The sequence below is a fragment of the Callospermophilus lateralis genome, chromosome 12, assembly GCF_048772815.1.
Source record: "Callospermophilus lateralis isolate mCalLat2 chromosome 12, mCalLat2.hap1, whole genome shotgun sequence".
Classification (NCBI taxonomy): domain Eukaryota; kingdom Metazoa; phylum Chordata; class Mammalia; order Rodentia; family Sciuridae; genus Callospermophilus; species Callospermophilus lateralis.
This window is the reverse complement of record NC_135316.1, coordinates 81,648,157-81,660,622: the sequence shown is the minus strand read 5'-3', so window position 1 is coordinate 81,660,622 and position 12,466 is coordinate 81,648,157. Positions and strand designations below refer to the sequence as shown.

Genomic DNA, 12,466 nt, shown 5'->3' with positions numbered 1-12,466 from the left:
CACGAGTATCCAGGCAAAATTATTCATATGTAGACTGAATGCTGTGTACAAACTGAGCTGGAAAAGAAGATAAATCAAAATATAGAACATGGAAAGAAACCTCAAGAGGTCTCAGAAATACAGTAAAAATTAAAGGAAAAACAAAATACTAGAAACTACAAGTTTTTCAAAGAAGTATATGTTATTTAAGAAAAAAGAAAGAATGTGTTCCAAGAATACAGAAAGTTTTATTTTAATTGTTTAGTGAAATAATCATACATGCTGTAGAAAAGAACATGTTCGATGTTACATGGCTGTAGATAAATACTATCTCAGAACAGTGTGCTTAGGCCTGATTGTTACATGCTATACAATTCCAATATGGTGAACCCAATATTCTTTCCCTGACAAAACTAAAATTTTTAAAAAAGATTCTTCAATATTTTTAATGTAATGTTAATAACAGTCTGAATACAATTAATTCAACTTGATATTTATATTTAGGGGTAAAATATCCTTTAAACATTCTGGATTTTCTAAAATGCATTTTACTCAGGATTTTCCTCTTAATTTTTAAACCCATGTGTATTTCAAGGGAAATTTAATCCATATGTCCCTGACTCACTCACACTTAACTCATCAAAATGTTGTTTAGTAAAAGCTATTTGATGTTGGAAAAGTCTTATGAGTCTTTATAAGTCTTTTTTTCTCTCTCCTTTGAATTAGGAAGTTGCTTTGCCAGTCATAAATAGTATACCCAAAGGGTTCACATTCAGCTTCAAACACAGACTTCACAAAGCTCTTAGAACATTAACACAAGCCCATTTCTTGCAAAAGCTGTGAAATATTTAAATTTTGAACCTAATTTTTAAAGTCCGTAAAAGACTTGTAAAAATAAAGCTTCACCTTGAATATCTTGCATTCTCTTCCACTTTTCATTATTTTCACAAAGTGTCCAAGGCTATTTTACATCTGCAGATATTTTACTGTAACTGAATTTCTGTTTCAAAAAATGGATGCCCCCTCCAACCATGGATTCCATAGTCTGTAAAACTCTTTTAAGGTACTCTTATTAGCAACAGCATCCCAATTGTGTTGAAAACACATTCAACTATATTTATTAATATCAGCCATGATTCAAATCACATATAACTTTCTTCCATCTTTTTTGAGTGTCTGTTTTAAGAATCAACCTCTTTGTTCTGAACAAGTGTTTCACAAATCACAATGATGAGGTCTTTTCTTTCTAATATGGAGTATTAGTTGGAACATATTTTTGTTTTTCTTTCATTTCTGTATACAGAATTTCTATAGAAAGTAATTTCTCTATGAATTTTGAGTCAGCCAACCAATCACTTAAAATAAAGTAAACAACTAACTTATCAGTAGGTGTACCTCTCTAAATGTAGGGGTCTAAGCTTTCATGTGCAATGTTTTTTAGAAATTATATGAATGAGGATATTAATCACATACTGAAGATATGTGGGTCACTTCATTTGTTACACTTAGAAGAAAAACAATACTATTTTCTACTGCCAAATTTTGAATATTAGCAACGTGGAGAGGAAAGAGAGGTCATCACTGCCAAGCCCAGAAGACCTGGTACTTTTCCATAGACTTAGGCACTGATTCAAAGATTAGGTGAAAAAACAATTTTACCTGAGAAGTGCTATGCAAAAGAACCACTAAGTCTTTCTGCATACTGAATTTTAATTTTTTTTTTTTTTTGTGGTGTTGTGCTGTAACAAAGGAGGAACCTACAGGAGATGCTTGAACATAAACAGTTAGCTTCATCAATTCAAATCATCAGTCATGTAAAAATGAATCTACACTTTTTATTGGCAATAGAGAAAATAGAACAAGTTTGCTGTCCAAATATTATTATATATTTTTTTCTAGAAAAATATTCAGGTGGTTATATTGATCAGAAAATTGCTGTTTGCTGTGCTTTGTGTTCTTTTTTCCTTCAAAAGTATCATTGATTTTTTTTCTTCCATTTTGTTGCTAATTTATCAAATAGCTAAGTGTAGACATGGTATTCATCCAGTTCAGTTTGAGTATGAAACAGGAATGCTAAGATGTAGGTACAAAGAAAACTTAAAAATAAGCAAACAAATCTTGCATCTAAAATTGGGATATAAGGATGTCTCTGTTTACTAGCTTAAGATTTCTGAGGGGAAAAAACAAGCTAGATAAGTTTGAAGAGGTAAATATGGATGGGGGAATGATAAAATTGACATTTGTAAACAGAAAAACATTACTATAGCCTAATAACTATACAACTGTGTGACTCAGGTGTTATACTTCATTTTAAGATGTTGAGAGTTAGGTTCCAACAGCAGGACATTCATTCATGATTATATACCAAGCAAAAAGAAGAGCCAGAATTTAAATCTACTTTTCTTTCTCTTTCCGAAAGCATTTTTTTTTAATTCCACTACATCAATGTTCTGTTTTGTTTATTCCAAGTTGCAGCCCTTGGTAGGTAAACAAATCAATTAAGTGAGTTAGTACCAGCATTATTGGTAAATGAAATTAAAAAGAATAGATTAGAAAATATCAAAATTAAACATAGTAAAGACAGACCTGGAAGGACCAATTAGACCCTTTTTCTCAAATCCCTTATACTCTTAGGCCAGACCTTGATTTCACCCTGCTTGAATGTGGTTATGCAAGCAAAACAAATATAAATATTGAATATCTACCATATGTCAGACACTAAAATAGATATTTTGATACAATGAATATAAGTTCCTACTCTCAAGAATCAATTTTATGTGTCCCTCAATAGATGGGTGGATAAATAAAATGTGGTATGCATACTCAATGGAATATTACTCAGCTTTAAAGAAGAGTGAAATTATGGCATTTGTCAGTAAATGTTTGGAGTTGGAGAATATCATGCTAAGCGAAATAAGTCAATCCCACAAAACCAAAGGCCAAATGTTTTCTCTAATATGTGGGTACTAATTCACAGTAAGGCAGGGGGTACTAGGGAAAAATAGCATTACCTTAGATTAGGTAGAGGGAAGTGATGGGACATTATTACTGTATGTATATATGTGACTGCATGACCAATATAATTCTGCAACATGTACACTCAGAAAAATGAGAAATTATATCCCATCTATGTATATCAAAGTGCATAAATGCATTCTACTGTCAATAACTAATGAAAACCAATTTAAAATTTTTTTAAATGAGGGGGAAAAAAGAATCCATTCAGCTGAGTCTATTGGATATTCAAAATTCTCAAAAGGATATAAAGGATTGAAATATAAGAACCACACTGCTTTCTGTTAATAAATGTCAATTGTATTTCCCAACCCATTCCCCCATCCATGTTTACATCTTTGTACTTATCTAGCCTCATTTTCCCCTCAGAAAAACTTAACCTAGTAAATGGAAAGACATCTTGTAACCCAATTTTAGATGCATAGTTAAAACCACTGATATCACTAGAAGAAAGTGAGCATGTCAAGAACAAAAAGCAGTGGGCCAACTTTAGATCTCCTGTGGACCAACAAGGTTGAAAATCCAGCTAGCTAGTGCCCATCAGAGACTCCAAGAAAAAAGTCAAACAGAAAACATAAGAGATGTCTGTGCTCTGAAGGCTAGGGAGTCTGATTCAGCAATTTTTTAACCTAATGTTTCTTGAAAGATGGGTAAATTGAAAGATGGTAATGTGAAAAAAATTATGGTTGAATGGAAAATTCTGGCTTTAAAAATAAACTGTTGTTCTTTTTTAAAAAAATTAGTGGAATTTAGCTTATTAATCAGTGTGTATTTCCAACACCATGGCCTCAGTAAAGGACAGGAGTGAAGCCAATGAAGTGAACAGGAATTAAGAGACAGAAAGAGATGTCCAGGTGCTTAACAAAGAAAGGAAGAAGAGAGACACAGTAAAGAGAAAAGCAGGAGGTAGCAAGGAAGGGTAGGACCAAGAGCATAGTTAAGAGTTACTAGCTTGCATGGGAGGAAAGATGTTTTTCCTGGAACTAAAGAAGAAGAAATAGGGAGAAATACAGAAAAATCTTTAGATAGAGGAAGATGTCAAAAGAAATGGTAAAATTTAATTTTTTCCAAAATAGGAATATGTTGTTAATTATGGAGTCAAGATGGACAAAGTACATGGATGAATTTTTCTAGGAAAGCACCATGTGTTTACTCATCTTCTCAAAAGGACATGTCGCCCCCACAAAAGGATAAACAACTCTGCTCCACACTATAATTCCTGAGCTCTAATCTTTGATGCCTTAACTTAAAATTCTAAGATTCAAGGCTACAAGTGCTTTTTCCATTTCATGTGACACTGCTCCCCTTAACACATACTGATCTCTGGCCACTTATTTGCTGCTCATTCGTGCCTGTAACTCCGTTTGTGCAGCACATCCTCCCAGCTGTCCCCACTCACATCCACCTATTGTTACCCACCTGTCACAGTTCATTTCAGATGCCACCACCATCATTCCATCCTAATAACTGCCCACCCCAAAATGCTACAAATCATCTCTTCTCTGAATATGTCTATAGAATTTTTTTCTATCCATCTCTTAGAGGAGGGAAGTATATGTAACAGGTATGGCAGCTTTCGAATGAGGTTTGAATTCAATCTCTACCATTTATTGTATGAACTTCCCTAAATGACTATGAGTCTCATTTTCTCACCTGTAAAATGTGAATAATAGCAGCATCTATCATATAGGGTGCTTCAGAGGAACAGTTGAGATTGTTTTATTGTTTTTAAATATTTTTTTTAGTTGTCAATGGATCTTTATTTTTATTTATTTATATGTGATGCTGAGAATTGAACCCAGTGCTTCATACATGGTAGGCAAACACTGTATCACTGAGTTACAACCCCAGCCCAACCAATGAGATTTATTGATGTTATGTGCCTTACACAATGTTTGGTTAAGCCCATTCTCCCTTACCTCATAATTGTTCCTATATTTTCTTATTTTTACCCTATGGCATTTAAGGGTCAAATTCATGCCTTATACATCACTGTATTCCCTCATAGTGCTCAATGCAACACACTACACACTCAGTAGTTTTTATTGAGTAATTGAATAAGTGGATCCTGAGTGAAATATATGTATATATGTATCTATGCATATAATTTACAGAAAGAGAATACCATATACTAGGAAAAATATGGCAGTCATAAAATTATGCCATTTAAAAATAATAGTTTGTATGTGATAGAGCTGGGATGACCAATTACATCAAAACTCTCCTTGGTTTTTAGAACATTTTTTAAATTTATGTTTTCTCTAAAATAAAGTATTGTTTGTATTTTTAAAGAACAAATTGAAATGGGTTGAATTCTGAAAAATATAAAATATATAATCTGTTATTTTCAATGGCTTTTCACTGTGACATATAAAAGCAACAGTAGTTTGTAATTTTTTCTGCATTCAGTTCCATAAACAGATTGCACACCATGTGATCGATACTGTGTTAGGTGAAGAAGATAATACCCCTGCTTTTAGGTAGCCTATGCCAAATAAGAGAAATAGATATCTAAATACATATATATTTGTTTTATAAGTGCTGCAATAAAGATGTGCCCAGGAAAATATGGGAATAGAAATTCAGGCTCTTCATCCAACCTAGGCATACAAAGACTTAATGCTCCTAGTCCTACAGATTTACATTATATCCTCTGGTTTATTCACTCATCTAGTCTAGTAGGAATTTACTCTTCTCGGTCATTAAATGATATCCTAGTGCCATAAAAGAGTCATACCCCTCCAGAAGGTGAAAAATGCATTCCATATGTTAAACTAAATGTAATATAACCAGAAACACAAATCTCAGCTAGCTCACCTATTAAATCAAAAGGCACAGAATATTATCACACCAAACATTGGCTATCACTGTTTTATAGTATGTTTGTGCTAGAAAATAACCCAATGTTATTTTACTTAAACTATATAAATTTACTCATTGCCTTGGCAGAAATGCACTGTTTTATTTTTTCCTTCTTTTAACCTGAAGGATTAGCTGTTTTCCAAATAAATTGGGAAACAAAAATGATAAGTTAAAGAGCATATCAGATTCTTGCTCAGTACATTTTAAAATTGTTAATTATTAACATATTAAATAAGATGATGTGTTAGATAATATCAATATAAAAATAGATGTCCTACCATGATGAGTAAATATGCTAACTCACAGTATTCAGTTGCTTGTATAAGAGGTCTGCATTCTTTTCATGTCTGTTTCAGACTGTGATTAAGTTTTTCCAGAGGTAGGTTTACTCAGATCTCATATTAATATGCCTTCTTAAGCACCTGTCTCATTTTGTGCAATAATCATCTCAGGAAATCAGTGAACTCTGAGAATAACTGGTAATTGTTCATCTCAATCATAAGGATAGATTGTACTCAAAAAGTCACCAAGGAGTATCAAAAGACCACTTCTTGGGTATAGTGAGCATTTGTGTAAGATTTCCTATCATGAGTTGCTGGGGCGTACATTTTGTGTGTTGAGTGTGTTGAAAAGGAAAATTTAAGTTCATAACTGTCCATCGAGGTATGTGTTTTTTTGAGTTCTTCAAGTTTCCTTTTCCTAATTCAAGCAAAAATGTTCTGTAACTATTTCCATGAAAACAAACTTGATGAAATTTCATAGAATTCTTATTCTGCTAATTTGGACAACTATCAATATTCTCTCTTACATAAAGGAAACCATCAGTCTCTAGGGACTTTCTTGCTATATTTTTTCCCCCTGAGGTATTTAAAATGCCTGAAACCAGAAAAGGCCATGATGAATGGAAATCTATTTTTTTTTTTTTTCGGTACTGGGTGTTGAACCCAGGGGCACTTAACCACTGAGCCACATCCCCAGCCCTTTTTTACTTTTTATTTAGAGGCAGGGTCTCATTGAGTTGCTTAGGGCCTCCCTGAGTTTCTGAGGCTGGCTTTGAACTCGAAATTCTCCTGCCTCAGCCTCCCCAGGCAATGGGATTACAGGAGTGTACCACTGCCTAAGATTCTTCACAGTATTTTTCTGAGAACTTCCCTCTCCCCCAGGCACATATACAAACACCTCTACTATCTTAATGCCTAAAGTTTTCCTAGATTGCAAAGCAAAGTTCCAGCTACCTCATATCCTTCAGTAATTTACTTTAAATTGTCTTAAGACAAAAAAAAATTGCTCTTTTAATTATGTGTGGAGAACATTTTCTTTAAATTAATAGTGCTATACTTAAAAAATGATAATCCAAAGTAATAATAGATGGTTTAGCTATCTTCAGTCACTCATGCTGTGAGTTATTTACCCAGCAAATGTTATCACAGTATAGAAATAATTGTAAAAATTTACCACTCTGAGTATATTTTTGTCTGAAATGTTTTGGGAACAATGCCCTTTCACATTGAACATGAAGACTTTCAGATTAGTTTTAATTCTAAATAATGTTAGAATTTTAAATTTAATAATTATACCAAGATTAGTCAGTGTTTATTGTCCCCAAAAAGTAGTCTTTTACATGTTCTAGAAGAAAATTAAACATATGGTTCAAAGTAATCGATGTTGGAGAAAATTCATGCAAGCTAATAAAGCTTTTATTTATGTTAAGCTATGTTTAGGAAATAGTCAAATGATTCTAAAATACATTGTAACTTTATGTACCCTAAATAAAGTTTGTGCCAATTGAATGTCATCAAATCATTCTAACAAAGCCAATTTTAATTAGACCTGAACTCTTTTTCCTCATATTTATTCTTTGCTATGCTTTATATTAAAACTTGTAAAGAAGTTCAGTACTCTTTGAAAATTTAATTGCCATAATTATCTTTTAATAACTAGAATGCTGTTGACCAGCTCAAAAATGATTAATACCTACATCAGAAAAAAGAAATGCAACCTCAGAATTTTGAGAATTGGCTTGACCTACAAGTCAGCCTTGTTATTTTTGGGAGCTGGCCAGGAGCTTACAGGTAAAGCTATGGTGTTCTCTTGTTGAACATAAGAAACCTCACAGAATACCAGCATCAGACAAGGTCATATCATCATCATCATCATCATGTGAGACCAAAAAAAAAAAAAAGTAACTTTATAATTTTGTCTAAGCACAGACAAAAACAAGGCCACTGTGCCAACCACAAAATACCAAACATCCCCTGACTAATATGAGTACCAGCTCCTTTTCAATTCCAGCTTTAGCTTACTCTAGTCCTCCCTCCCTCCCTCCCTTTAAATAAGATTTGTTAAGATATCCTTGCCTCCTGAAGAGCCCAAACAAGGGCAATCTCTGCCTTCTTGAGCCCTTCTTAGAATCATTAACAAAAGTCAAGTTCGTACAATGAGTCCTTTAACATCATGGTTCCAAGAGTTGTTGGCCTCTCTCATCACAATGAGCAATAAGCCCACTTGTTCAACTATAAGTATGTTTTAGTGTTCTTTGGTAAGACAGCACTGATGCATGTGTAGATCAACATTTGTGAATGGTGGACCGTTAGTTAAATAAAAATGTAAGAAATTTTGTAAACTGTGAAGTTCTATTAAAATGTCAATGTATTATTAAGATTTCTAGGCTTGGTTTTGTTTTGTTTTCAGCATCATTATCTAAACCCACAAGTATTTAATATTTTACTTTTATATGTATATTTAAATACTTGCCTTTTCAAATATAAAAGCATGTGTACTTTGTACTCTGAGTACACAATGAGATTTGTCATCTCATTGATTAAAGAGCCAGTGGCCCTAAAGAGAAGTTCATTCTTTTCAAAATTTCTTTCATTATTTTTGGGTGATTTTTGGTCTAGTTTATATTTTAAATTAACATTTAAATTAATGCCAAGTAATATCCCCAAACTTATTTTTAAAATAGTAATGGATCAATATTTTTTAATTATTATACTGCCAATCCTAAGAAGTAAATAACAGAGTGTGGAATTTTAAGTCATTGCATGCATCAGTAGAGAGAAGTTTCTCCCATCCATTTAACTACCCTTCAATAGTGTTCCTCCTAAGTGTGTGCTGAAGATGTTAATATAACAGATCCTTTTATTACTAGAGTAGTGATTGGAATTAATATATTTATAATCAATCCCCAATTTCCTACCCTAAGCAAACTTTAGAAGGTTAAATTTGTAGTTATTTAAATTATAGAGCAGAATCAGCTAAATTGCCATCTTTTCATCCAGAGAAACTGCCCTTTTTGAATTCTATTTGGGAAGAGACCCAAGGCTTTCAAATAACCAGGTACCATATGGAAGATCTGCTGGTTTGTGATTGTGCCTTATGTAAACATTTTAATATTGGATCCCTAAAATCCAGAGGCTTCCTGAAAGGGGATTAGAGCATAATCCCCTCTCTCTCTATTGCTGTAGTGGATTAACTCTGTATTCTCTCTGTGCCTGGTTTGCTCCCTGAAGGCTACAACAAAAAGACTCACTGCTCCTTAAACATGCTATGGAATTGGAAGTTGTAATTGGAGATTTCCAAAGGACGAGAGGAAAAATGACACACTATTAAGGCTGAATTTTTCATGATGTGCCTTTCTTAAAGAAAGGCCAGTTTAATGTCCTTTTATAAACTCCCAGAGAAATCGCATCTCAATAGAACGAAATTGGAGTAGAATCGAAAGAAGGCACAGTCAGTCCCCTTTCAGAAACACAGAGAAGAAAGTTGAGAAAATATGCTCCCTGTTGAAAGTTCACAGGATGTGTACTTTAAATTCTTACTATATTTCAGTAAATCGGTAAGTTTGGGTTGTGGTCGTTTCGTGATTTTTTTTTTCAATATTCCCAGTATAACTGTTTGGATATGTTAAATTACTTTTTAAGAGAAGGAAGTAGTTCTCCATTTTTAGTGTTTTTATGATTTTCGTCTCCAAATGCCAGAAACTTCTATTAAAATATAAGTCAAGAGCCCTCTGTATTTATAGTGGAGACTTTTCAGAGGTTTTAACTCTGATCAAAGATGTATAGAAGACACTATGTTTCAGATGTGAATCATTCCACCTTCTTTCTCCTTTCGCCCCATCAACAGTAAACCTTTAAACCGCTTGGATTTCTCCAAAGGAGGAATATGAAGGCATCCCAGGAGCATCGTGGTTGCTCAAGGGTTAAGGGAGCGGCTGGAACCGGCCAGAGCGTTGGGGGATTCTGAGGAGGGCGCGGGAGGCAGGAGGCGCCGCGGAGCGCGCGCACAGACCCTCCAATAAACACAAAGGAGGGCCTGGGGAATAGAAACCCAAATCCACTTGTAATCGTACAAGAGATTCGGGCATAATTACTTGAGCAACCTAGATTAAGATTGATGAGCCTTTAAAGTGGCGCTTCAGATCGACCGCCTAGCCCTTTGGAAAGAAAAACCTTGTGGAGCGGAGGTGGACCCCGACTCCACTCGGCTGCGCGGCAGACCCGCCAGCCCAAGACTAGCCCGGGCGTCCCTAGGGCTCACCGCTGGGCAGGGGGAAAAAAAAAAAAAAGCTTTGCGATAGTCTAATCGAGGCTGGGTGGGGCGGGGGGGGGTGTCAAGCTGACACTGACACAGTTTGCTTCACAGCCACCGCCCCCAACCCCCACTAAAGCGCTGCACAAGTCGGCTGAGTCCTCTCTGTCCCTCCAGCAACAGAAAAGGGCCGGCTTTGTGCAGGACACTCGTAGATTCCGTGTGAGCAGCTCCCAGGGAACGCGAACTTCCCCACCATCACGGTGCCCCGCGCCCTGCAGGGCTGGGTCAGCTCTCTGTGGCGGTGGCGGCGTGAGCAGGTCTCCATGCAGAGGGCCAGAGCCTAGCGGCAACACGGGATCTAGCTTTTTCCTGGGGTTATTGACTCATTTGATTGTGTGCATTCGAGGAGGGGAATGACAGGGATTCGGATACTCCCTCCTATTAAAAAAAGAAGAAGAAGAAGAAGAAGACGATGGAATGCGTTATTTCTGATTGTCACGTCCTATGTTCACATCAGGTTCATGAAGAATGCCTCCTCTTTGGGGGATTTTAAAGATTGTAACCCTCCTCTCCTTGAACCAGTGCTCTTATAAGTGGAATTTAAATGGAAGGAATTCTAGTAAACATAGTAGGCACACTTTCTTAAAAATTGCTTTTTTACTGAAGCCTAGTCTCTCTAGTTTTAAAAGTTGGGAAATAGCACTTTACGACGCTTTTTCTGAGAATAATTTTGTTCAAGTGCCTTCGCATTTTCATCACTTTGACGGGTTCACTGTTACAAAGTGACTGCTACGATTTTCGATTTTCGTTCCTTTCCACATTAGAACTTGAATGTCCATTTGTACGCGTAGTGTATGTGGCGCGCCTTAGAACGCCTATCTTAAAATAACCTTACTGCAAAATGCTAACCCCTTACTTCACAGTACAGTGGACCTCCTTCATCTCTTCTCACCTCTCCTTGGCGATTTAGAAGCGCCTACATGGTTTGAAAAGGTTTTATGAGAAGGTTTGTCTTTGGGGGCAGTGCTCACTACCTAAAGTCTCTTGGAAAGCCAGTGATGTTAAATGGCGAATCGGACATTATAGGTTCCGTTTTGCACTTTTACATTGGTAATAGCAGCTCCTCACCAACCATGTTGTATTTCTATGCAGAGGTTGCAAACACACGTTATGGGTCACCTATTTGGTATCCTGACTTCTTAGGGTTTTATAGAATTATTTATGTCTAGTCTCGTTATAAGGTAAAGTATAAGCAGACTTTAACACGGAAAGTCGTTGCCGCATAATATAGGCACCGTTTTTCCAGTACCTCTTTAAAAATGAAAACCTGTGGTATCTTCTGGGAGGGAGCAGCAGAGGGCCAGAGGGGGCTCAGCCTCACTCCCTGCCCTTGTCTTGCAGGCCCAGTGGTTCTCAGCACCCCTGCCCAGCTCATTGCTCCTGTGGTTGTGGCCAAGGGGACTCTCTCCATCACCACGACAGAAATCTACTTCGAGGTAGATGAGGATGATCCTGCCTTCAAGAAGATCGACACAAAAGTGAGTTAAAGTGATTCCATGTCTATTATTGGTGGCTTTGTGGCAGGAAGTGGTTTTCAATTTTGCTTGGTTTTAAATGACAGTGGGGGAGGGGAGCACATTCTTCAGTTATTCTCATTGGAAAAAAAATGAATGAAATAACACACTCTTATGGAATTGAAGAATATATTAATGAATTTAAATCCTGTATTACCATATCATGCACATTTTAACAATCTTTCTGTGTCTTTGTGTGCACTTGGGCAGATTTGGTAGTTAAGCCAATTGCTCCCAAGTCCCTGGGGTACAACTTCTCAATCTCTCTGGGAAAACTAGGAAAGGTCTTATGAAATTTCATATTAAGATCACTTTTAATTTCCAAAAGTATAGATTGCAATGTGAATTGTTATTTATTGAAAGGTTATAAGGAAACCAGGATGGGAGCCATTTAGATATAATTTCATCTCCATTATTACATCCATTTTTCATCTCCTGCATTAAGAATGGATTTTACATATGCATTTAAGAGGAAGAAAAGCTGATTCTCTAAAATCTTT

The 12,466-nt window shown here is 35.7% G+C and overlaps 1 protein-coding gene across 4 annotated transcripts in view; it reads left to right on the top strand.

Moving 5' to 3' along the window:
• Nucleotides 1-12,466, top strand: part of Nbea (neurobeachin) — a 622,915-nt gene that overhangs the window by 430,231 nt on the left and 180,218 nt on the right. For all 4 annotated transcript variants that reach the window (XM_076872612.1, XM_076872611.1, XM_076872614.1 and 1 more), the window contains one exon: nucleotides 11,794-11,930. In XM_076872612.1, coding sequence (XP_076728727.1) covers nucleotides 11,794-11,930 — 137 coding nt within the window. The remainder of the gene's footprint in view (nucleotides 1-11,793; nucleotides 11,931-12,466) is intronic.